General features: G+C 39.5%; 3 protein-coding genes across 7 annotated transcripts in view; 2 read left to right on the plus strand and 1 right to left on the minus strand.

The window, feature by feature from the left end:
• Positions 1–960: 960 nt before the first annotated feature.
• Positions 961–4,583, plus strand: msmp1 (microseminoprotein, prostate associated 1). The gene is made up of 3 exons (XM_071458972.1): positions 961–2,592; positions 2,726–2,834; positions 3,839–4,583. The coding sequence occupies exons 1-3, from the start codon at positions 2,484–2,486 to the stop codon at positions 4,008–4,010; spliced, it is 390 nt and encodes a 129-aa protein (XP_071315073.1). The 5' UTR covers positions 961–2,483; the 3' UTR covers positions 4,011–4,583.
• Positions 4,584–4,658: 75 nt separating this feature from the next.
• The window catches only part of rgp1 (GP1 homolog, RAB6A GEF complex partner 1), a 34,369-nt gene continuing 13,916 nt past the window's right edge, over positions 4,659–25,111 (minus strand). The window contains exons 3-12 of one of the 5 annotated variants that reach the window (XM_071458966.1): positions 18,384–18,589; positions 10,350–10,454; positions 8,754–8,869; positions 7,639–7,772; positions 7,291–7,374; positions 6,982–7,131; positions 6,501–6,647; positions 5,997–6,124; positions 5,701–5,878; positions 4,659–5,480 (exon numbers count right to left, since the gene is read on the minus strand). In XM_071458966.1, coding sequence (XP_071315067.1) covers positions 5,257–5,480; positions 5,701–5,878; positions 5,997–6,124; positions 6,501–6,647; positions 6,982–7,131; positions 7,291–7,374; positions 7,639–7,772; positions 8,754–8,869; positions 10,350–10,412 — 1,224 coding nt within the window. In that variant the 5' untranslated portion in view covers positions 10,413–10,454; positions 18,384–18,589 and the 3' untranslated portion in view covers positions 4,659–5,256. Of the gene's footprint in view, positions 5,481–5,700; positions 5,879–5,996; positions 6,125–6,500; positions 6,648–6,981; positions 7,132–7,290; positions 7,375–7,638; positions 7,773–8,753; positions 8,870–9,068; positions 9,467–10,349; positions 10,455–10,591; positions 10,734–18,383; positions 18,590–25,111 lie in introns of those variants that run through there. The other 4 variants (XM_071458965.1, XM_071458969.1, XM_071458968.1 and 1 more) reach the window with 4 other exon arrangements.
• Positions 10,776–24,508, plus strand: gba2 (glucosidase, beta (bile acid) 2). The gene is made up of 17 exons (XM_071458964.1): positions 10,776–11,065; positions 14,567–14,658; positions 14,974–15,089; positions 15,590–15,808; positions 16,077–16,316; positions 16,555–16,657; positions 17,179–17,332; positions 18,058–18,183; positions 18,412–18,596; positions 19,129–19,233; positions 19,333–19,440; positions 19,794–19,945; positions 20,698–20,804; positions 21,547–21,689; positions 22,012–22,127; positions 22,569–22,760; positions 23,419–24,508. Exons 1-17 carry the CDS (start codon positions 10,872–10,874, stop codon positions 23,641–23,643), a joined length of 2,577 nt encoding a protein of 858 aa, XP_071315065.1. The 5' UTR covers positions 10,776–10,871; the 3' UTR covers positions 23,644–24,508.

The following is a 25,111-nucleotide window of genomic DNA, read 5'->3' on the forward strand; positions in this document are numbered from 1 at the left end:
TCAGGCGGCGATCATTGTGTCGTGGATTGATTAGCTACGCCTGGTGGCGAGAAGTGGGAAGTAGGAAGGAGGCGGGGTTTCCAGCATGCTTATTAAAGGCACAGTACACCCAAAATACTTCAAGTACTTTTGAACGTTATCTCAGCTATTAGCGGTATTATATAAGGAAATAATGCATTGTTTTGTACCAATAGGACTGACATATGATTTTTCTTCAATAATAACATACAAACACCCAATACTGAAATCAGCAAGGCTAACTAAGCAAACTAATAACAAACAAGCAAATAAATTAATAAAATGTATGTGTTATATAAATACTTTCAGCTAAAATTCATACATGGACCTCAGTCCATCTGCAACTTTTGGATGATTACTGTTTTTTTTAAAAAAAACTTTTATGAAGGCTTCAGATTTTCCAAGGATGTATTATTTCTTCCTTGCTTTATTTCACCAGAGTTGTTGGAAATGTTGTTTGTAGGGCTTTAGAGATTGGACAAACAATTTTGTTCATTTGAGAATCCAAGCTCAAGGTGCAGACTATATGACAAAAGCAAAAACAACAAAAAAAAGCAGTTATTTTATCAAAGATCTGACATGCCAAGTATGATGATTTCATGACGACAGTCTTGTGAACTTTCAGCAAAAAGGTCTTCCCAGTTAAAATGCACTTGTCACCAATTAAGTGCATACCCGTGAAGGGCGACAGGCGTGTGACAGGAAAATACTCATCTTTTGTTTTGATGAGGTCCTCCCTTTTCATCAATGCTGACGACAACTAGTTGACATATCAGGGTGTGAACTCATCGTCATTATATTGTAGGGGAATTATAGGCTCCAGAGAAGCCACCCTAGCTCAACTTAAAGAACAATAGTAGAAATAGCATCCAAATAAAACAAATAAGTGAATAAGGAAATTGACTTCTGAAATGCCCAAACTATTCCATCATAACCTGTACATTCAAATCAATGACCACTTGAACTGCAACAAGTCTTCATAGAAAAAGTGAGCAGGCAAGTGTGAGTCATACAACTGAAGAAGCACCCCTGACTGATGAGGGAGACCTATCAACACTCTCAGATTACTGTGGAGGTATCAGAGAAACGGCACGTAAGACGCTACGTTATGAGACCCCAGGGCCTCCTGTGAGAGGTTTGAGAGGATTTTTCCTATGTTCTTGCAGATCAGACAGCAGTTAGCAAACAAGTGGAGGGAGATGAGCTAATGTTTTGTTGGCCCAGCAAGCGCTATTATGCTGCATTTTCAAGCCAGATCACATTTTTTAAATTTTGCTTTTTTCTTCCAGGAATGAGCTTGTGAGAACTGACACAAAGATTACCAAGAAATGCACATATACAACACTATAATCTAAATAGATCATAAATCTTTGGGGCTGAGGCCAACACTGATATCCAGGAGTAAAAAGAATATATCTAATAACAATATATAGGCTAAGACCATTACATTTTTTACATTACATTACATTACATTACCTCTTTTGATAAATGAGTTGTGAAAACATTTTTAAAACATAAATATAATTAAATATTGGTTTGACAAAACATTATTTTCATGAAGTCCTCTTAATTAGTTTATGGCCACATCTTATGGGCTTCATCAGCAGATGAAGATGATGATGTCAGATATTGCTGAAGCCTCTAGAAAACAGGTAAGTGGACCTTGCGAAGAATTTTTGGCCAAATTGATTCTTAAAGTCAGATTGACACAACTGTCTGTCCTTCAAATAAAAGTTAACACTACATCCAAAACTACATGCAAAAACTACAATTTGCCATGTTATGGGAGTTAAATGTTGGACTATTTCTTGGCTGGGACATGAGACACTTTCTGGCAGACAACTCCCTGTCTATGATAAAACTACCCTGCTGTAGATCTACATTTTGACTTTTGACAAGATTTGGTTTATTTGGTTTATATAAGTTTTATCATGTATCAATATTTCAGTATTTGCTTTACATGTGTATTAGTCACATCTTAAGTTGCTGGATAGCAACATGGCCTACAAAACCATATAAGAGGTTGAATGGTTATGAATCATGTCTGATAATTCCATCCCTCTTACTCTCCTCTCTCCTCCACCTCCTCTCCTTGGACGTCACCTCCCTTTCTCCCCTGCCCTCCATCTCACCTCTCTCCTACCCTTCCCTCTTAGTCACCACATGGATGTGTCATTGTTTCTATCACTTTAGAGGTTCATGCCCGCTGAAGCGCAGCGAGGTGATCTCTGGAGTGCCAAAACAGTGCCAAGACACAAGACTCCCTCCTCTTAACCCCCCCCCCCCCCCCCGAAAAAACCACCACCACCTCATTCCCAGTGGATAGCACCGCTGACACCTTCCACAGCCAGGACTGTGGGCCACATGACGGCGATAACCACACCTCCACGCCGTGGTCGTAAAGCCTCAGGATGTATAAATGAGGGTGCAAGGGCAGAAGAGGAACCAGAGGCTGACCAGACCAGATGAAGATGGAGATTGCCGGCGTTAACTGGGTGCTTGCTGCTGCAGGGTTTCTTCTGTGGACCAGTGGTGGCTCCGCTGCACCCATGGAGTGCCATTTCAACTCCAGAGGTGAGACCCCACACTTTTCCTATCTCATTGGCTTTCAGTACTTAAAAAAAATAAAACACAGGTCTCCATTCATAAAATATATAAAAATAGCATATTTCTGAGCTCATTGTCTGACTGCCACATGTTGTTCCAGCACTGTGTGTGTTCGAGGGAAGACACTACTCACTGGGCGAAACCTGGATGGACAACTCATGTATGCAGTGCACCTGTCTGCACCCTGTCGGTGTCGGTTGCTGCGAGACGTGAGTACACAAACCTCCTGTGTGGTTTGGTGTCCAGATGCTCACAGTTATTATGCTGCAGTCAGCTTCAGAGAGACTGAACAAAGTAACAGAACATTTACTTCATAGTAGTGGATCTAAATTGATGTGAAAATGTGGGTTGCCGTGTAGTTTTCAGCAGTAGTGGAAGACGTATTTAGGGCCTTAAGTAAAAGTTGTAATATTACATTGTAAAATTTTTTTAGTTTAGTTTTCTAGTTTTGTTTTAGTCACATAAAAGTATAAATGTAAGTCAAGTATAGTAAAGTATAGTAAATAATAGCAACAATGTACTTAAATATTAGAAGTAAAAATTGACCCCTACAAAATGTTTTTTAATACTACTGTGTTATTAGCACTGATGTAAACAGCACTTTAACGTTATAGCTGGTTGAGGCTCTGTTTAACTATTTTATATACTGTTGGGATGTTTTCAAATACATCCAGAATAATATATCATATTTTATAATTTATTTTTACAATATATTTTAGAAAATGATCGTATGTTTGTATTTAAAAATCTTGATCATGATCTAACAATCTTATTCTAACCATGAACTATAGCTGTAGAATAAATGTAGTGGAGTATAAGTATAATATTTCTCTCTGAAATGTAGAGAAATAGAAGTATTCGGTAGCAGAAAAGAAAGTACAAGTACCTCAAAACTCAATCAATAAAATTCAGTAAAGGTACTGAGCCACTATCTACAACTGGCAACAAGGGCTCAAGAACATTTTCTATGCTTTTATTCAAGCCCTCCATCAATGGTTGATTTTCCTGTAGGTGAATACTTAGCGTAGTGATACTGATGAACCAGCACAGTGGTGAAGAGTGAAACAGTGTCAGGAGTTTCAAAAAGACTAGAGTGGAGGGTGGAAAGAAAATCTTTTTTTTTTTGAAATCTCCTGAAAAAGTGCCTGAAAAAGTGCCTGAAAAAGTAGTAAAAGCCCACCAAGTGTTCTCCTTTACTGTCATCGATGTCCAGGGTGCACCGGCCGGTGGATTTCCCTGCGTGGTGTGAGGTGCGGGTGGAGCCGGTGTCCTGCAAAGTGTCTCTGGTGCAGGCAGCCGATCCCCGCCTGCCCTGCTCCCCAGGTGAGGACTTCAAGGACCCCAGCCACGGATCACTTCAGCTGCAGCAACAGCTCGAGGGGTAGAAAGCCACTAGACCAACGACTTATCTGTTCACCCTGTTCGCCTGTGAAGCCAATACCCACTACAGTTAAATAACAGTAACTACTTTTGTCATATACATACTGTACAAATAAAAAACATTAACAGCATGTGTAAGTTTTGATGTTGTATTATCAATGAAGGAAATGTTAGCACCATTTGTCTGTGAAAGTATATTTAAGTAAAACTGCAGTATTTACCAGCAGAGAATCTGATGAAACTTTTATGAAAACGATGCACCGTATGAACAAATTTTGGTCATCAATCTTATGATTGAATATTTTTGACATTAACTATTAATTATAGTGAGCAGTTTGTCTGCCTACATTGGCCGTAAGCTTCAAACTGAAAAGAAGCAAAAGCAACTTAACATTTTAAAACAAATTGTGAGTTTTTCATGTCAAAGTTTGTCTGTAATGAAATCTGTTTTTGGGGACACTCACATCAAGCCAAATGCCGTATCTTTAACTAATACAATAATGACTTGTTGTAAATATAAACACACACACACACGCATTAATATATTGACCTGTTCTCTGCTGTAACTCATTTAACCTCCAAATAAAATTCTTGTTTACACAGAGAAATTATGTTGAATTCTGTGAAGTAATGGATGAATCCCTCAAACATCATTTATCAAATTTAAAGAACGCTTTTAATTAATTTTTCTCTTGCAGTATTTACACCTCAGTACAGCCTTTGCTTAAGCTGGAAAAAAAGACAGTTAAACAGTAAAAATATATTGGATAAGAAAGAGTTGTCTCATAAAATCAGTAATATCAAGTGTGCAAGTAAATAGCAGAGTCAAAAATTAAATAAATACAGAAACGCACAACAGCCACAGAGACAGTTGCACACAGTCAATGTGAGTCAATCTGCCTAAAAGAAATATGTTAGCCTCTAAAGTTAGGATGCATCAAAAAATGCATCTGATGAAGGCAAATTATAGGTTTGCATACTTAACATATGAAATCCATCACTGGCTCTGCATATACAATGGAAACAAAAAACAGATTCTTTGCTCCTGAAATGAGCACATCTGTACAAACATTTCTCATCTGGAAAACCCCCCCCCAAAAAACAAAACAAAAAAACAAAACAAAAAAACAACGACAAAAAAACACACACTGTCTCTCTCTTTCTCTCTGCCTCACACACTCACAATATCTGTCGTTGACCCTTAGATACACAACGTTAACACCTGATCATCTCCTGGTCACAGTCTCGCAGTCAAATATTAATGCTGTTGGTCCCTGTAAACTGGGACATGTAGGATGCCAAGGCCGGGTTGGTAGGCAGGACTTTGATTGGCAGATCCCAGCTGAAGGTATCCACATCAACATGTTCTGCCCCGGACCAAACTGTGACCTCTGATTGGTTCTGCAGAACGGTGGGTGGTTCCATAGGCTCCCGGGCAGTGACGAATTCGAAGTGCAGACGCCACCTAAGAGATACTGTAGAGAGAGGTATGGGTTTGAGAAATCTGAGAAATACGTGTCATTAAAGGCACTAATAAAGGCCAAACCAAACCAAATAGAGAATAATCAATGAAATAATGAATTCTTTCCAGAGAAAAAATTAGATGCCCGAGTCTTTGAATGTGACTTTACTGTACATGGAAAATGCATTTTGAGAAATCAGTTTTGCAAACATTTCAGCCTGCTGGTGACTGACCTATGTCTGTACTGAAACCTGGTGTGACATTGAGGGGGATGGGGAGGGAGAAGTGGCTGGAGGCAGTGTGGAGGCAGGACTCCAGGTGCCGTCCGTGTCCGGTCACACTGACAGCCTGGCCGGGACGCCGTTGGTAGTGCTGCTGGATCTCCTCCTCACTCTGGAGGCTCACTGAATACTGGAAAACACACACATGGGTGAACTGGAAGTCATCATTCACACACTGATTAAATAGGAAAATGTTGTACAAAAACTGAGTGAGCAGCAGTGTATAAATACACAAACTATAAAGACACCTGTAAACAGGGGATGTCACCCTCTGAGAAGTTGAATGTGCCGATGATGTCCTCCCCGAGTCTGTAAACAGTCTTGAAGATGCAGAACTTTGCCACTTTCCCTCGCATATTGGTGATATTAAACATGTCTGAAGAAAAAAGAATCCCACCAGTCAAACAGGAATCCAATCAAAAGAAGCGGATCAGACTCAGGAGATTACACAAAGAATACTTTTTTTTTTTTTGCAATTTCCTAAAATACTGTTATTTTTTATGTCTACTTTACATTTTCTCTAGTCATTGTGTAATACATACTGTGTAAAAGTAAATTTTTCATTTTGACATCCAGTTTTTCTGCTGTAAACTTTTTTTTATTCCTGTGAATTATTTAAAGTGTCAACATTTCACACAAAAACAGGCAAACATTCACCTCAAACACAATAAAATACCAAGTGACAAAATATTATCTCACTCTGGGGAGGCTGTTTTTCACAGTACAGCAGGGAGACAGAGACTCTGACTCACGTGGGCAGCGTCTTGAGGTAGTGACCATCAGCATGTCCAGTGCTCTCTCCAAAGGCCGAGCATCCCTGCGGCTCGCTTCCTCTTCCTCTAGGAATGGGTTAGAGGGGGAAACCTCCTCATCCTGGGGAAATGGAGGCTCTGGCATCCCTACAGATCAGATGCGAAAACGTCAGACATTATTTGTACATAATATGATAAAAGTCAGACAGGAGGACTTGGTGGTAAATCACAATATAAACAGATAATTTTTTCTTAACACAAATCTTTCTAGAATAAACCAGTAATTTTTAACTGGCATTTGGCTGGTGGTTGCTGCAGCTATAGTTGTCCTCATTCTATTCTTCACCAACAATTATGGTAAAGCAGAAGTAAATATTTCATCACTCTTGTGGCTTCAAAGAATATGTGACATCCCTCATCAGCTCTGTTTTACAGTGGAAAATATGAGCATTTGAAGTTAAGTGATCCAGAGTCGTCTCACCCTGCAGAACCAGCACTCTGAAGGGAACTCGGAGTAGTTTGATGGGAGAGTTGACTCTCTGGCAGCCGATGGTCAGTTTGTAGACGTATTTCACTGACTGACCACGGAAACTAGGAGGACCATCTATGGGTACAACTTCACTGTATGAATCTGTGGAAGAATAAATCACAAACAGAGAGATATATTTAATCTGTAAATGCTGCATTACTATTTAGTTAAGTTATTTTGTCGCCATATTGTGGCACTCATGCTCAATTTGAACTTGTGGATTTTTGTGAATCTCTGTTTTTCACATATGCAAACACTTACAGGTTTTGCTCTCCCCAGGGTCCAGGCGTAGATCACAGAATAGTATCTTGGGTGGTGTGTCCAGCACACACTGCCCTCGCTCTCCTGTTGAAGAAAAAAATTAGTATTGTGGAGATTTGTGGCATATTACACATAAAGGAAGAACTCTACTAAAATAAGGCCTATAATATCCAGACCCTTCTAAATGTTTGTCTGAAATTTGATGTATTTTAGTTTGTACCAAAACCTATTTAATTATTTTAAACATAATAAATGCTTCATGTAAATGTACTTCTATGCATGTGTAATACAGCAAATAGTGTTTTTCAGCTCTGCTTTTCTCAGACACAATTTTCTCCTCCCACTGACCTCTGCTTGGAATAAGCACTGTGTCGCTTTCAGCCTGGACATCCTGTTTGTTGCCCTGGGCTGGAAGGGCTACCCTGCTTTCACTGGCATGAAACTGACAATGAATCTGGGCGCTGGCCCATGCCAGCATCTCACTGGAGAACAGATGGAAAACAAGCATTACACAAGAGCATTCACAGAGTGACTGGTTCAACGATTAATTTAAGTGTCGTGTATCACATGGTTCTCAGTCCAAATGTGGCTATAACACCTTAGATAACCAACATAATACTGCAACAAATCATGATGTACAAATCCTCAAAATTCATTAAAGGCTGAACCTAAACAACAGAAACATATATCAAGAAATAAACCTTTCCTTTCAGAATATATTCTGCTTAACCTCCTATTGTAAAGGATGAAGATACTCTATCACAGCCATCCTACCATTTCTCTACATCTCAACGAAAAACAGACGAACAAACAAGCAAACAAAAAACTCCTTATTAAAAAGCCACCTGAATATATTATCATTAGAACCTAAACAAATCAGGATTATTTGCTTTGTTTTTTAATTTTGAAATGATAGATCCCTAAGGTCACTGTAGATGGGGCAATGAAATACAAAAAGGAATTGCTCTTATTAATAAAATTACAAAAACTTGGGCTGCAACTGATTATCTTAATTATTGACTGTTGGGTCGATTATGTACTATTAATTTAATCTATAAAATGTTAGCAAATATTGACAAGTTCCTAATGCCCAAGGATTCATCTTCAAATACCTTCTTTTGTCGGGTCAACAATACAAAACCCAAAGATATTCATTTTGCTATCATAGACAATATCAAACAATATAATGGGAAATACACACAAGCTCCAGTTTCTTCTGTCTAAATTATATTTAACGTGGTTCTGTAAAACAACGTTCCATGACTAGTATTTGTATTTCCCAAGCTTTGTCTTAATGCAGACATCCTCCCACTATTTTACCACATATACTGTCTCACTAACTTTAGGTGCACTTCTTTATATACATCACACAACAAACTCAGAGACAGAAGCTGTCATGTTTGGCCACACTGTTTACGCGAAGGTCTGTGGTCAGTGAAGAGGTGAAAGGAGTGAAATCCAACCTGCTAGCAGAGGTGGAGAGATGGGACATCGGGTTGGTGAACGTTATGAGACACTCCATGAGCTCCCCGGCCAGAAACACTGGGCCTCGGGCCATGGAAGCCACCACCTCGATCATCTGTAACGTTAGACAACAACAAGGCTACATCACCCAAGTCAAGAATAAGACCGAGAATACAGAGAACAATGCGCACTGCAATCTGAAATGATTTGTTTTGATACTCCTGCTAGATACTACTAGTGTGTAAAGTGTTGTATGGCTGCAGACAGAAGTTAACTTGGTAATAGCTTGTATTCAGGATATTTTGAACACATACCTTGACCTCAAGCGACAATGCAGCAAAAACAATTACGTTGTCTTATCCCAATGCACACCTACACTTACTTCTAGAATAAACAACTAAATATTTGACCGTATTTCTAGGAGAACTGACCATATATTGTCGAGTTAGCAAACATTCCAGCTACAGTAAACAAAAAATAATGTCGATATTCTATAGCCGCTGCCTGCCGACAAAAAACGAACCCTGGGAAAATAAAACTGGAAAAAAATGAAAACAACTATCAACAAACATGCGTCTTCTTTGAAAGTACGTTCTCTTTAACGTCCGAGTGATATAAAATTTTAGTTAATCATTTCTTTTTATAAGAATAAAACGGCACTGTAAAACTTCGGTAACTTTTTTGGTCGGCCATTAAAAGGGCATCACGTGGCGGAGCTAAGGCAATGTGGGCCGTTGCCATGGTAACCGCTGGGGAGGCGAAAGGTCAACATCTTGTAACTAAATAACATTTTGTTAACTAGCAGCGCACATTCTACACAGGCATTTTAATAAACCCGTTTATAATCTGTATACGTATCAACATCTGCCGATGCATGGTATTTGTAGAGAAAATTAAAAAGTGCGTACGAATACAAACGCCCCCCCCCCCGCTCTTTACTCCAAATGGTACAGGCTCAGCAGCGGTTATGTCGGCTTCTTGCACGTCAAGTCCCTGAGTCAGGGCTGTCAGGCATCATTTCCGTGCACTCTTGACGGATTTTGACTACAGCAAACTAATGCAACGATTAACCATTGTTTGGTTTCTAATTTAAGGCGCTTTGGCGGCTCGGCTGAAGTTTGCATCTGCCAGTTATGCAACAAGAGGCGGCAGCATCCTCAGTGAAGTTGCTGCCTGGGAGACAAATGGAGGGCACCACGACCCCGCGTCGTTGGTGACAAATGTAAACTATTTGCATATTGAGCGCCGTGCTAGCAGAAGCTACAGGGTGCAGGCAGAGGTGGAGCTGGGGCTGCAGCAGAATGACGACGTCGCTCAGGTCTTTTTAAAAAAAATGTTCATATCTTCTCTAATGTTTTTAATTGCGTGAGCTAGCTAGTAGAGTTACTTCTTGTTCATTGGCTTTAAAGCGGAGCGGTCGCTTAAGCTAACGTTACATGATTTCTTACACAGGTGTTGTGGTATTATCAGTATTGCTTGCAGCTAACCACCGGTTACTGAGATGCTTGCTTTATATCGGCTCTCCTGAAAGTTCATCAGGTTAATGCCATCCCTACTTCTTAAACATTTTTTTTTTTTATCCTGTGTAATCTCACTGTAGGTGTCCCGGCTGAATGATCGAGAGCCTCAGTACTTCCTGTCGGTCGAAAGCTGTCCATTCATCGAGATACCACAGCTGACCAAACAGGCACATCCGGACTCTATACAAAGGGGGAAAAAAGGGTCTATCATCCCTTTAAAAAAAAAACAAAAAACGGAATCCAGAGGGTGATGGTGCTTGAGGATATGAATATGTGGAACTGTGGAATAACCTTATAATGGCATTGGGACTTCGTACCTGAAGGAGCAATTATTAGGTCCCTGTCCTGCAGGTATCCAGAGCCTGTCATTTGAGAGGCGGTTTGTCCCACTGGAATGACTCTTTGCAGTTTACTGATCCACTTAAAAATTTCCCGGCCACTTGCAGCCACCACCTCAGTGTTTTTGCTCCATGGTGAAAGCACGGTAGATTGACTCTGTTGACAAAAGGTGGTGACAGATCTGTGCTTGTACTCACAAGAATTTTCCTGCTCCCATTCACCGACTTTACCATCCCTATTGCTAGAAATCCTGCTAAAATGAATACAGATTGGGGCGAGAAATCCACAGCAGACCTCATGAGTAGGTATGTATCCAAGGAAATGGGATATGGAGTACCCAAGGAGGGTTGGCGCATCTGTCTGGCACATGAGTTCAAGGAGAAGAGAAAGCCTTTTCAAGCTAAAGATGTCTCACTATCCAATATCTGGGAGCACATTGGCCTTGGAATCAGGTGAGACTTTTACTCTCTGGCCCTCCACTAAATGTACAGTCAACAGACAATAGACTGAACAGAAAACTTAAGTTATTATGAGGAGTTGTACCTTGGAGATATTTCCTGTGTTGACACTGGCTGTTTCACTTTATACCTCCATAAGTTGTGGCAACCTTTAGTCTATACCATTTAACCCACGTGCATGTTTCCATGGTGTAGCATCTGGGGAGGTATTACCTATAGTGTCAAATTCAGCCCACACCTGAAAGGGAGAGCTGGTTTTATGTGATTTTAAGCTGATCCTGCTCAAGACTGAACTTGAAAACACACTTTTCGTATTTCAATGTACATATAGTTGATTCTTCTTAAAGCGGTACATGAGCTCTGGTTCCAGGTTAGTTTCAAGTTCAAGGTGCTTTTTCTTTTTTCAACTTCAAAACCTCAGCAACAATAAAGGCAAGAATGCTGAGGTGGCCTATCATTAACAGTCCAACAAAAGTATGACAGGAAACACTGTCTACTTGTACAGTTGCCAGCAAATACAGCTTAAATCTTTTCAGCTATATTGTTTACCCACAGCTGTAGGAGCACAGATCTCCACATCTGTTGATCTTTTTGTATTTGTTTTCTCAACAACTTACTGACATCTGAGATGCAAAAGTAGTACATTCTGCAGCTTTAGTGAACTGTTGGGCTAACAGCCAAGCAACACTTTCGCTTATTGTTTAAATCCAAAGAGAGTGGCTTGACTGAGGAGTCCTTGGTTTTGTGTCAATGAGTCTGGTGAGACAGGCCTGTCGTCAGGCCTGCTCTTTAGTGATCTGGACTTGTTCAGGCTGTACTTCTTTTCAAAAAAAAAAAAAAAAGTGCTTTGACTGAATTACTTCATATGTGTTTATCTCCATCCAAATCATCACTTTTACTGCTTCTACTTTTATACATTACCTCCCCACACATCTTGTCAGCTCAATAGGACATAATAGGGTAATTTCCTTAAAGCTGTTAGCAAACAACAGTAGGGTGTGTTGCCTCTGCATTACTGCTCTGCTACAATAAGCTCTTAGAAAACAGCTCGTCTGTTTTAAAACAATGAAGCATAAACTTGCTTAACTTTTCAGAAAAATGTTGCAATGCTGTGGTAAAACAAACATGCTGCACTCTCAGCTTAGGCTGATAAAAGAAAGCCCTCCCATCTCTTATCCAAGGTGTGTCTCAGCTTGCTTTATTGCCATGGCAACATTTGTTAATTATTGCACTGATTAATGTGACAGTGGTTGTACTAGAGGAGGTTGTTCACAGTGTGGTAAAAACAGGGTTAGTGTAAGCATCATTAGAGCGAGAGGGTGTAGCAGTGTTTAGTTGTGACCAGTAAAGCTTGCCTAAAGAACCACTATCCACCAAAAATATATAAAAGTCATGTATTTTTTTGTAGGGTATACAGTACCTAAAAAATACAAGCTTACAGTGGCACAAAACGTTATATTTCATCATTTACCTTTTTTTTTTTTTTTTTTTTTTACATCAAAACCTTCCATTGAGCTTTGCTAACCTTGTCACCTGCTCATTGGACCGATGCTTCTAGTTAAATCTGCTGAATGGTAAATGTGTTTGTGATTGAATATCAATAAGTAGGACATAAAACATTTTGCTTTTCATTGTGCTACAGGCTGCTCTAGGCACTATGGTTGTAAAGAAGATGGCAGCTTGAGCATACACAGGTTAGATTCAGGTTAGCAGACTCGGCCTGTATTCACAGGTTGAGATCAGGGTGAGGGTTATTGTTTGCATTCCAGCTGAGCCGTGGAACAACAAGATCCTAATAATGGCATAACCTACCATACCTTCAAATAACAGGCTTTAACTGAACCCATTCATCTCCTGAGTGGAGCTGTATCGACAGGCCATTGTTGTTTCTCTGGACTGAGCTTTCATGTGAGGTTTTGTTTACAGTACAGTCAAATGATGTATTGTCAAGCACAGCAATTTTGCAGCTGCATGGGGTATTTCTCACAAACGGGAAGCCTTTTGTGGCTGAAGGTTTATTGATTATTCAAGCATGTAAACAAAGTAGGAATGCTGAGCGCAGAACTCTGTTCCGACATCAGTTGATGTAGACAGTTGATGAGCTACTACATGGGATTAATGTTTGATTACTTATACCAGAATTTCCTGCAGTGCATATTAGGGAAGGTGGACCATCTGACCTGCAATAAAAGAAGGGCTATTTCAGCCAGCAAATGCCATATATTTAACAGGTGTGGCTGTTGTTCTGGGCACAAGATCACAAGATGAGATACATCAGGATCTCATCTGTGAAAAAATTTCCTGGGTGAAACTCTGCTATACTAGCAACATACAAATATTTGTGGACACCGTCATTTGGGCATCTTGACAATGAAGCCTGCATACCTTACTGTCAGTGCAGAAATGTCTGTAGCGATGTCATCTGCTCAGGTTTACCAACAGGAAGCTAAGTAAAGGCCAGAAACTGCAACAACTCTGCAAACTAAGTGTTTAGTCATTAGTGTTGTTCAACATATATACATGCATATAAGATATCTAATGATGTTTTAAGGCAAGTGTCTTGCATATTACACAGTAAGTGTCTTTTATTTTTCTGGGAGCTTTTTCTTGAGACCATTCAAGGACTATTGAAAGTCCAAGGGCTCCACTTTGGGAATACAAGCACAATGTTGCAGTGTATTAAGACAGTCAGCTAAAAGCTAAAGTGATGTAGGCGAGTAATGAGAGGCATTATAAGCACTGCAGCGAGCTCTGTGCTAAACTAATGGCCTGTCTAATGCAATACAACCGTTCAACCAAAAACATAAGCTTTATACTTTTGGGATATTAGCAGAAAATTAAGCATGTCTTAGATCAGAGTTCAGAGCAGAAACAGATTAATGGCTCTGACGCTGAACTTCTAAGCCTCTGGCCTCAGGCTCCAGGTGCTGTTTGAGACCGTTTGTAACATAGCCTAATTAATAATTTACAATACAACACTGGTGCACTAGCAAGGTCTGCACACAGAGGCACACATGCACTCACACATGTACACAAACTCTCCTTGTTTACATCAACCAGATGAAGTAGAGCTTTGACTTCATTCCCCTCAACATAAGTGCATCCTTCATGCAGCTGCACAATTCCCTCTTTTCTCTCTGCCTGTGTGTATTTGTGTGTGTATTTGTGTGGTTTAGGCTGAGGGAGCCAGAGGCTTGGAAACAGCTGTAGCTGCATTTAACTGACTATGAATGGAGAAAAATTAACAAGTGAAGATAAAAAGCATGATTACTAATTGCACATATGCTTGTGATGCTAAATTGTGAACTATGAAAGTTAAGAGCCCCGTGACCGTAGTTAATTAGTTTAATGGTGTTCTATCTTACTCTGTTCTTGTATATTTGTTGATGTCCTCATTTGTTTTCAGCTATCTTTATTAACTTTAACCCCTGCATCCTTCTACTTAAGATTTGTAAGATGATCAATGTACTGTACACGGTGTATGTGTTCAACCAGGTATCTAAAATGGTGGTACAAGAAGACCCAGGTGGAAAAGAAGGCTCCATTCATTGATATGTTTGGTGCCCAACCGTTGCGTCAAATATATGGTGAGCTCTTACAAAAATATGCTCATTTTGTCAAGTTTTATGCTGAAAGAATGAATTCTTTAAATAAAGCAAACTGTTTTAAGAACACAGTATATATTGATATCTACAGTATATAAATCAATAATCTTAGACCAGAATCTATTTTAACCCCTTAACCTATTGTACCTTAAGGCCTTAAAAGTCACTTTTCAAAATCTGAATTCTGAGTGTACAAGGGAAACTTTTCAGGGTTGTCTGTTGAAGCCTTTTGTGACTTGGTCATGTGCTCTATGGTAAACAACCTCCCTCTCTGTGCTGTTTACTCCTAATTTGCAGGTGCTCCCCTGGGCGGTATTGGAGGAGGTACCATCACAAGAGGCTGGAGGGGAGAGTTCTGTAGATGGCAACTTAACCCTGGAATGTACCACTACAAAACTGTCACAGCCAACCAGGTATACAAGATCCTAAATAGACTGAGACTCATGCAGAAGCATACTACAAGGTGAAGAATGACTTAGTTAAAGGATATTTATCTGGCTTTGTCATGCAGAACACTTATAAGTAGTCACTTCTCTTGAGACGTCTATGGACCTGGTGTCAAGAAAAAAGGGAAAGGAAGCCCCTGTAACACAGTTTAAACTTAGCAGTAATTGGTCTGCTTCATTTTTTGGACGGTGCTGTTTTGCACCAACGCCAGAAAGGGTGGGACCTGGAAAAACTTGCTTTCTTGTGCTAATTTTCATATCACTACATGCTGTTCAACTGAATGTAAAGCCAACAGACAGATCCCTATTCAAGTTTAGTCATGTCCCAAGAGGACGTCAGAGGGCACAAATGACATACTTAATAAAAACTAATTTAAATATCTTGTCTTCTCACATAAACATAAACAAAGGTAAAAAAACCCCATGATTTTTCCCCCCTTTTTTTTGCTTACTTTTCTTTATCGTAGTTCACAGTCTGTTTGCGTCGTGGAGGACAAACAGTTTACCAGCAGGTTCTATCTGTAGAGCGTCCTCCCACGTTACAAGGCTGGAACTGGGGCTACTGCGGGGAGTATGCCTTCTACCACGCCTTGTACCCCCGCGCCTGGACTGTCTACCACCTGCCGGGACAGAACGTCACCCTAACCTGCAGACAGATTTCTCCTGTCATCCCCCATGACTACCAGGTAACTGAGATATCCCCGGATTTTATTCAGTCCAATATGAATTATGATATTTTTGTCTAGTGTTTCTTTAAAGTTTGTGGATTTAAGAAAATAATTAGATTCCAGATTCAACCAACACATCTTAGTCATTAAAACTAGGGATAGACTGATAGAAAGTCATTAAAGTCAATATGTTGTTTGTCCCCAAAATACCCCAAAATATCTTTTGAGCATGTCACACCTAAAACTTATGAAAACGATTCCACCATACACATCTTATTTCTCTCAGGACTCCAGTCTCCCGGTGGCTGTATTTGTGTGGGACATAGAGAACAAGAATGATTACGACCTAGATGTCTCCATCATGTTTACTATGGTCAATGGGTCGGGACACAAGGACGACAAGAGCGGGGGACACTGGAATGAACCATTCCACCTGGAGAAGGAGGGGGAGGCAGTGTCTGGAGTCTTGCTGCATCACTGCACTACAGTAAACCCTTACACTCTGTGCATTGCGGCCCGAGAACAGGTTTGACTTGAATTCATGATTTTAGAAGCTTCAAGAAGTTTTTTGTAGTAGGTTGTGAGTAGTTGCTCAAGCAATTCCCAAGGAATAAACTCAAGATTTGAAACAATAGTCTCTGTTATCTGAAAGAGGATTTGTAATGATCAACTGGTGTTTCTTTGTGAAATATGCAACGTTAATGAGCATTAGATTTTGGATTTACCATGCGTGTGTGTGTGTGTTTGTGTGCACATTTTAACAGCCTGACAGGGAGATCAGTCACCAGACAGCGTTCAGTCCAAAGGGAACCTGCAGCAGTCTGTGGAGTGACCTCATCACTGATGGACGACTGGACTCTCCTACAGGTCAGTGCTTAAAAACAGATTGTGGAAGCATGAGACCGATGTGTAATGGAACAGATGTCTAAAGTTGTCGTTTACTCAACATGAAGACAACATGTAACATAAGTAACATAAAAAAGGAATTGGGAGAAAAAGTTGAATGAAAATTTGATGAACAGAAGAGCACCCGCTATAGGAAAAGCGTCACATTCTTTCTAGGGCCTATTTTAAGTTAATTCAGTCATCTGGTTTGTGAATAAGGACATAAAACCTGATGTTTTATGTCAACAATGGGCAAACCACTAATGCTTTTAAAGGAACTAGTAAGATGCCATTTCACATTTTCTTTTCTCTACTACTGTTATTTTTGCTTGGTGTTTTTAGCTATTATTCTTTTAGATAACAGCAGTGCTTTTATAAAATGTTTTCAGCTCTGTTTCATGCAGAGTGCTTAATAATTTCTTTGAGTTTCATAGCAATGCCACATATGACCTGCTTAAACCTCCCTCAGTAACCTACCATCCTTCTCTCTCTTACCTCGGCAGGTTCCTGCCCACCAACGCCTAGGGGAGAGAAGGTGGCAGCAGCGTTGGCTGTGGGCTGTTCAGTGTCGGCTCAGAGCCATAACACCCTGGAGTTCTGTTTGGCTTGGGACATGCCCAAAATCACCTTTGGTTCCAGGGAGAGGGAACACATCAGGTAAACAGTTTAAGCTTCTTGTTTCCTCTTTTACATTTACATTTTACATTGACTTAATGTCAGTGAGATTAATATGTTATATTCTTGTAATTATTTTCAAATGGCGTGATTGTGTCATGTTTGTCTTACACAGTCATAAAATAGTCTCTCTTTATGTCGGCTAGTATTTGTAATGCTGTTGTGTTGTGCTTCACTGTCACATGCAGACACTGTTCCCTTCAGCTTTGTTTGCTCCATTGTTATACTTCTTTAGTTACAATGCATAAAACCACACTGTGGTTGTTTGCTTTGGGTTAGGCCTTCAGTGTCTGTTCCTATTTCATGTCAGTTTCTTTGCTTTCTTTGCAGTTCAACAATTTTCTTGCCTCGAATAATTTGCAGTTATTAAGGCACAAAAAGCATCCCTTATGGTAGAAAAAAGTTTTAGTGACAGGTGTCCCCTCCCAAACAAAAATACTTTCACTGCTGTCTCATATTTCAAAGCCTCACACCAATCTAAAAAACATAAGTGATCTAGTAATGGAATACAAATATTAGACCTTTAAAAGCTATTAAATTGGATTTCCCCTAGGGCATGAATAAAGTCAGTCAGTCTTTCTGTCCGTCTAAATGTTGTGAATTAATCCTAATACAATAATTCCTTTTTTTTGTATTTGTTGCATTTGTTCCTGAACATAATGCATTCTTATGGCGACATCACCAGCTTGCGGCTTTTCTGTTTCCAGGAGATACACTCGTTACTTTGGGACCAAAGGGGATGCGTCCCCCTCCCTCAGTCACTATGCCCTAACACACTACAAACAGTGGGAGACAAGCATTGAGGAGTGGCAGAGACCAATTCTGCGGGACAGGTAGTTCACAGCTCTGAAATCTTTGTAGGTAAAATGAAAAATGATCCCCTGACTGTAAACCAATAATGATAAATTATGAAGACCTCTGCATCAATACATATGGTTTCAATTGGTTTATCAAAGTAGACATCCCATTTTCAAACCATTAATGGTTGAATTTGAACTATGTGTTCCCCTTCTGGAGGTAACCACTGTTTTACCTTGGTTTGTGTTGCACTTCTGTTATAGTTCTCTTCCCTCCTGGTATAAATCGGCCCTGTTTAATGAGTTGTACTTTGTGGCGGATGGAGGGACGGTGTGGACGGAGCTACCAGAGGATGCTGATGTCAGTGGTGGCATCCGCAGTGAGGACGGGGGGCTCCCAGCTCAGCCTGCTGTCATCAAGGAGTACGGCCGTTTTGCCTACCTAGAAGGTAAGTGTCAAGGAAAACAAGGAGCACACTGCAGTTTAGAGCTGAAACAATTAGTCAATTAATCAATTTGTTGATCGAAAATTAATCAGCAAATACTTTTATAATCAGTCATTTCAATAATTTTCAAGCAGAAATGCAAAACATTACCTAGTTCTGACTTATATAATACAACTTATACAACAATTTTCTGACATTGTATGGACAAATTGATTGAGAAAGTAATAGGCAAATTAATCAATAATGCAAATGAATATTAGTTAAAATTCTGATGTACCTTGTGTCATAGTATCACTGTCTAGAAACTTTGATAACACCGTAGACCTTCATTTCTTACCTTTTTATTCGCTTATCTGGTCCTTCATGCCAATACTTTTAAGTCAGGCTGCTCTCGATGCCAAAATTATGAACTGACAGTTTCAGTGTTATACTTTTCATCCATGTGGTCAGAACTAAATATAATGTGGCCACCATGCTCTTTTTGGTATTAAGTATGTGTTTCATGACATATTACCAAGCTGTTATTGTTTCCCAGGTCAGGAGTACAGGATGTACAACACATACGATGTGCACTTCTACGCTTCTTTTGCACTTATCATGCTGTGGCCCAAACTCGCCTTGAGTCTGCAATATGATATTGGTGAGTGTAGTGGTGTTATCTTGGTGTTTCATCAATTATTTAACCACATGTGTTTGATAAAGCGCAGTACCAGCCTTTACAGCATTAATCTCCCCTCAGCTGGCAGTGTGGTTCAGCAGGACCCAACAGAGAGGCTCCATCTGATGAGTGGGCGGTATTCTCCGGTCAAGGCCAAAAATGTGGTGCCTCATGACATAGGAGACCCAGGTAGGAGAAAGACTCCATTAATTACAACACTGAAGAGAGTAGTTTGAATTTTTTTTTTCTTGCACTAAAGCGCCCCTTCCCCCCATTTATTTATTTATTTATTTATTTTTTAAGAACTAGTGGCTTTGCATGTTTTTTTTAGCACGTTTATTTACCTATAAAACATCTGTGCCTCATGACTGCTACCATTTTTACCACATTTTTACATTTACTACCTTTTAGGCTGTTGTAGGTTTTGTTTCAGTTCTGCATTCAAATTTAAGTCAACTTGCAGAAATCAACTTGAAATGTGCTTTCAACCAGTAATCTTTCAAACTTTGTCTCTCAATACTATATGATTACTCTGTCCATAGATGATGAGCCGTGGCAGAGGGTGAATGCCTACCTCATTCATGACACTGCAGACTGGAAGGACTTGAATCTGAAGTTTGTCCTGCAGGTCTACAGGGACTTTCATCTCACCCAGGACAGTCAGTACCTGCAGGATATGTGGCCCATCTGCCAGGTATAACTGACTGATGCAGTCTTAGTAATATTGTACTTGAAAGATTGATTAATTCAGACATAAATTGGCACAAGTGTCTCATGGGGTTAATGTAAATTTTGGTGGTTGGCTGCACTGAGCCTTGCTGTGAGCAGCTGTGATCAGTTGAGCTGTGGTGGCTCAGTTCAAGGGTTTTTACACTGCACTGCAAAGCAAGGAAAAGTAGTGTAACTGTATTGCTAATGAAACTCTGCTAACTTGATGAAAAAACGCAATTTCCTGTAAGTTCTTCATAATAAAAGCATTTCTCTGGTTTGCCAGTGGAAAGCTTTTACTATGAAGCTGCCACAGTAGGAATGGTTTGGTTTGTATTAACACTAACTTAACCCATCAGTAAGGCTGATATCTGACTCTAGAAACAGGAAGACGGGTGAAACCAAACGCTGGACCACAGAGACTCAAGTAGAAGCTACAAAAGTACAAAGACTTCTCTTAAGTCTCCAGCACAGTTCAGATAGGAGGAGACTGGCTGGCACGAGTTGGCCCTGGTCAGCCCTGCTACTTAGTGGAACCACAGTGGTGCTGCTTGGCGTGGCTATTCCCTGCTGTGAAGCTGCAGTGGAAACACGAGTCATCTAATGGAAATTCTCAGTTAATTATTCTCTGTATAAATATTTGTAGGCCATTTGTAGAACAAACACAAATCTGGTCAAATTTGGTCACTTACTCAGAATTTGTTCCACTCTGTTGTCTTACTCTGGTTGACCTGTCAGGCGGTGATGGAGTCAGAGATTAAGTTTGACCTAGATGGAGATGGACTAATAGAAAACTCTGGATATGCTGACCAGACCTATGATGGCTGGACAGTGACTGGACCAAGGTGAGATTTAAATAGTGCACAGAAAAACATGGCAACCTTCTACACCAGCCTGAATAAAACTACATATTTTTTTAGACATTTAATATATTCTCTTTAGACAAGACTCCATCCTATAGGTTTCCTTATATCTCATTCATTTCATCAGTTGTTACATGACATAAAAATAGTTGAATGCAAACAAGTATTTAAGCTTAAGCTCAATGATAGTAAGCTGTTACTTAGCACACACACTATTAAGACATTGGGAGCCTGGAGTATAAAATGCTTAGCCTCTAAACAAGTGTAACCCATTGCTGGCTGCATTGCTTCTCTAAATGTGATCTGAGAGCTGATTTTAAGTGCAGAAGCTTCTGCAAAGATAAACAGTTTTGTCTTCCAAAGCTGACAGTTCTTGTTTACAAAATCAGCTTGTTGGTTTGTCTTTTTAACTTGAAGACAGTGGATACAAGGGACTGACCATACACAAAGCTGGGAAATTAACTTGTGTAAAGGGATTCATCTGTCACACTGGCTAGTCTGACTTTACTTGATTTGAAGAATAATTAAGTTTAATTTGACGATTTTGTGTTATGCAATCAAACTTGTAGATTCAAAGGAAGTAGGGATCTTATTATGTCACCTTACAAAGTAAATTTTAAGTACATTCTTTAAAAGATGTATGATCCTCATCTGTAACCTCAAACATATGTAAATTTATTAATCTATTTTCTCTGGTGTAATTTTGTTCATTTGTATTTAACAGTGCATACTGTGGTGGGCTCTGGTTGGCCTCCCTGTGTGTGATGTGTAAGATGGCCAGACTGGTGGACAATGAGGAGAAATACCAACATTACAGGGACATCTTGGACAGAGGCTGTGCTGCTTTTGACAAACTGCTGTGGAACGGTAAGCTCAAACACCCATTTGTTGCGCTGTGTTAGTGTATGTTGAAGAGGTTCACTTGGTTAAATTTAGTACTGATTTAAAAACATTCAAATAATGTATTTAGATCAGTGAGATACATGAAAAACAAAAGTTCTTATTCCCATGTATGTATGACAAGACTGACTTTAGAAAGATCAATTAAAAAAAAAGAAAAATTATCTAACTTTGTAGAAGGTATTTAGCAATGCAGCTGTTGTTTTTAGGGAAGTCCAAATGATTTGTAAGTGAAGCTGCTTGAGACTAGAAGTGACTCATTTTTTAAAATATTTTCCATCATGTTTAGGCAAGTACTACAACTATGACAGCAGTGGGAGAGAACTTTCTAACAGTGTCATGTCTGACCAGTGTGCTGGCCACTGGTTCCTGAGAGCATCCGGGCTGGGGGAGGGAGACTACCAGGCAAGTTAACACATATGCCCCCTCAAAAATCTTTCAACCATTAGTAATAAGCTCTGAATTCAACTGTTGTTTAACAGTTTTTATGCCCATATAAGACTGGCCTACAATGGATGTAAAATGCTGTATTGTATAAATGTATTTAGCCTCAAACATACTCAAAAGAGGATTAATAATGGACAGTGCTGCCCTTTGTGTGTTGTGCATATCCATAGCAAATGTTTCTCAATTGACAACTATAACATACGCACGTAGTATAGACAATGGTTAAAATTTGTCTCTAAAATGACCTTTTCAATACTACCAAGAGTCAAATTTATTTATTTTTTAAATGTAGTAAATGTATCACTATTTCCTTCTGCCAAGGTGTAGGATGGTGACAAACACCAAGCTGGGAATGTTTTCAAATTAGGACAGTCAAGACTGCTTCCTCTCTTCTTTTAGGCTTTTCCAAAAGAAAAAATCCAGAGTGCACTAAAATCTGTCTTTGACTTGAATGTAATGAGCTTTGCTGGAGGCCAGATGGGGGCAGTTAATGGCATGCGTCCAGAAGGAGTGCCAGACCGCTCCAGCGTCCAGTCAGATGAGGTCTGGATTGGAGTGGTGTATGGACTGGCAGCCACTATGATCCATGAAGTAAGCGTGTGTGTTTTAGCATCTGCTTTACAATCAAAGAAGGAACAGTAAAGTGTATCATACTCACATTTTGTTGAAACGCTGTCGGTGTGGTGGTTACAAAGTGACAATGATTAATCAGTCAATTGCTTAGTTTGGAAAAAAGATAGACGTTGAAATATCTTTGGGACTGTTGGTTGGACAACAAGCATTTTGAAGATAAGACTTTTGGCACTTGGAAATTACAAAAGACTTTTTTTCACATATGATAGGCTAAACAATGAATTGAGAAAATAATCAGTAGCTGTGTAATAGTTGGTTAAAGCAATATCAGGCTTAACTCAGTTTTTCAGAGTTTAAGAGTCTTTGTTATTTTTCCATTTAAAACTATCTGTTGAAGGAATAGTTAAAGTTTTTCAGAATCATTTTGGGCAGTTGAGTTAATTAGTGAGCTTTGGTGGTGCTCTTGGCAAGAAAGTGAGTAAGTCTGTTTCCCAAAATTTTGAACTATTACTTTAAGTTTACACTCATATTTATATTTATGATATTATGATTGGTGTTTAGCAACACTGCCTTAAAAGTAACTTGACAAGTGCATGTTTGTATGGCTGGTGGTGTTGACTGTATGATTAAGTGAAACACTGCCTCACACCTTTGTGGCTGACTTTTTTTTCCTCAGGGTATGCAGGATGAGGGTATGCGCACGGCGGAGGGTTGCTACCGCACTGTGTGGGAAAGGTCGGGCATGGCGTTCCAGACTCCTGAAGCCTACTGTGAGAAGGGCATCTATCGCTCTCTGGCCTACATGAGGCCTCTGAGCGTATGGGCCATGCAGCTAGCCCTAAACACTTCATCGAAGGATCAGACCTCATCAGCTCAAACTGGAGACATGGACAAAATCTGAGAGAAATTCAGAACCAGGACTTGACCTATCATACCGGTGTGACTGGAGAGGTACAATGACTTCCTCTGAAAATGACCTCCAAACACTCCTACAGCTACCAATCTCATCTGTGCTCCCACCTTGCAGTACTCTGACTAGTTATACAACTTGAATTTAATTCTCTGCTGTCTTGCTTCAGATGTTTTGTCGTTTGAGGCTTGAGGTCATAACTGTGGTTTATGCTTAACAAAGTCAGCAGATACTGTAGATCATGATATTTTTTAGGTGAGGAGTTTTTCAAGAGTCTACAGAGTCTCCTGTGGTGTGCAGTGTAGGATGGTAGCAAAGTACTGTCAAAATCATAGCCAGTATGTATTGCTAGCTAAAAATTGACATTGTGTTCCAGCAAAATAATCTATTTGCATGCATGTACACACACATGCAAGTGCTACATTTAACAATTTGCAATCATGTTAATGAAGTTTGCATACTTGCAGAAAGTTTACATGCTAAATATTTGACGACTGTTGTCTGTTATTATACCAGCCACATTTAGTTATTATTGTCTTGAACAGCTGAGTATATCCGAAGGCCTGTGCGTGAATCAATTGATAACTGGATCAGATATATAGGCACTTGAAAAGAGTCAGTTTAAAGATTTTCTTTTTTCTCCACTTAAATTTGAATTCTGTAATAAGTGATGTAATATGTGATTAATTGGAAATTGAAAAAAAATATATTTTCTTCTTTTTTAAATAGTATTTGGTGCCTTGTTGCATGTTGGCCTATATCTACAGTATATAAATGTAGCAGCAATATTTACTATGTTTTATAAAATCCAACACCCATGACAATCATGCCGAATAAATAACTGAATAAGATTCAACATCAGGTTTGTTGTGTTGTTAATTAATAAGAAAAAATGTGACAGTGATGAAATACAAATAAATAGCTGCATTAAGTGATTAATGTTAAACCAAGAGCTACATCATAATATGTTGACAGGCAGCAAATTAGAGGAAAGCTTGAATAAAATGGCTCCATACAAGTCACAAGGAGTCTAAGTATGAACATTTAGTGAATTTGTGCTGTGGCCTTCATAGATATCATACCTTAAACTAAGTACTATGAGAGTGAATAAATGCTAACTGACATCAACTGATTTCAAACTATAAACATTTCTGTGTGGAAGTGGTCAAGGCCACCAACACATGAAATATTTGTATGACATTTGTGTTTCATAGGGAAGTATCTCAACAACTATTAGATGGACTTTTCACCTAGCACCATCATCAGGTCAGATCTAATGACCAAATTCATACTAATGACAATATTTTTCACATGGCTTGTCATGGCTAAATCCAAATATAAAAGGTCCTGTGGAGTATGTGCCAACACTTACAAGTTTTAAAAAGATGCATTTTAACTTCATCACACCATCTCTTCCACCTGCTACTGTTTCAACAGCTGATAGATTCACTCACCACCT

The sequence above is a fragment of the Trachinotus anak genome, unplaced genomic scaffold (genome assembly GCF_046630095.1).
Source record: "Trachinotus anak isolate AG129_WGS33_773 ecotype Australia unplaced genomic scaffold, CSIRO_AGI_Tana_v1 ptg000023l, whole genome shotgun sequence".
Lineage (NCBI taxonomy): Eukaryota > Metazoa > Chordata > Actinopteri > Carangiformes > Carangidae > Trachinotus > Trachinotus anak.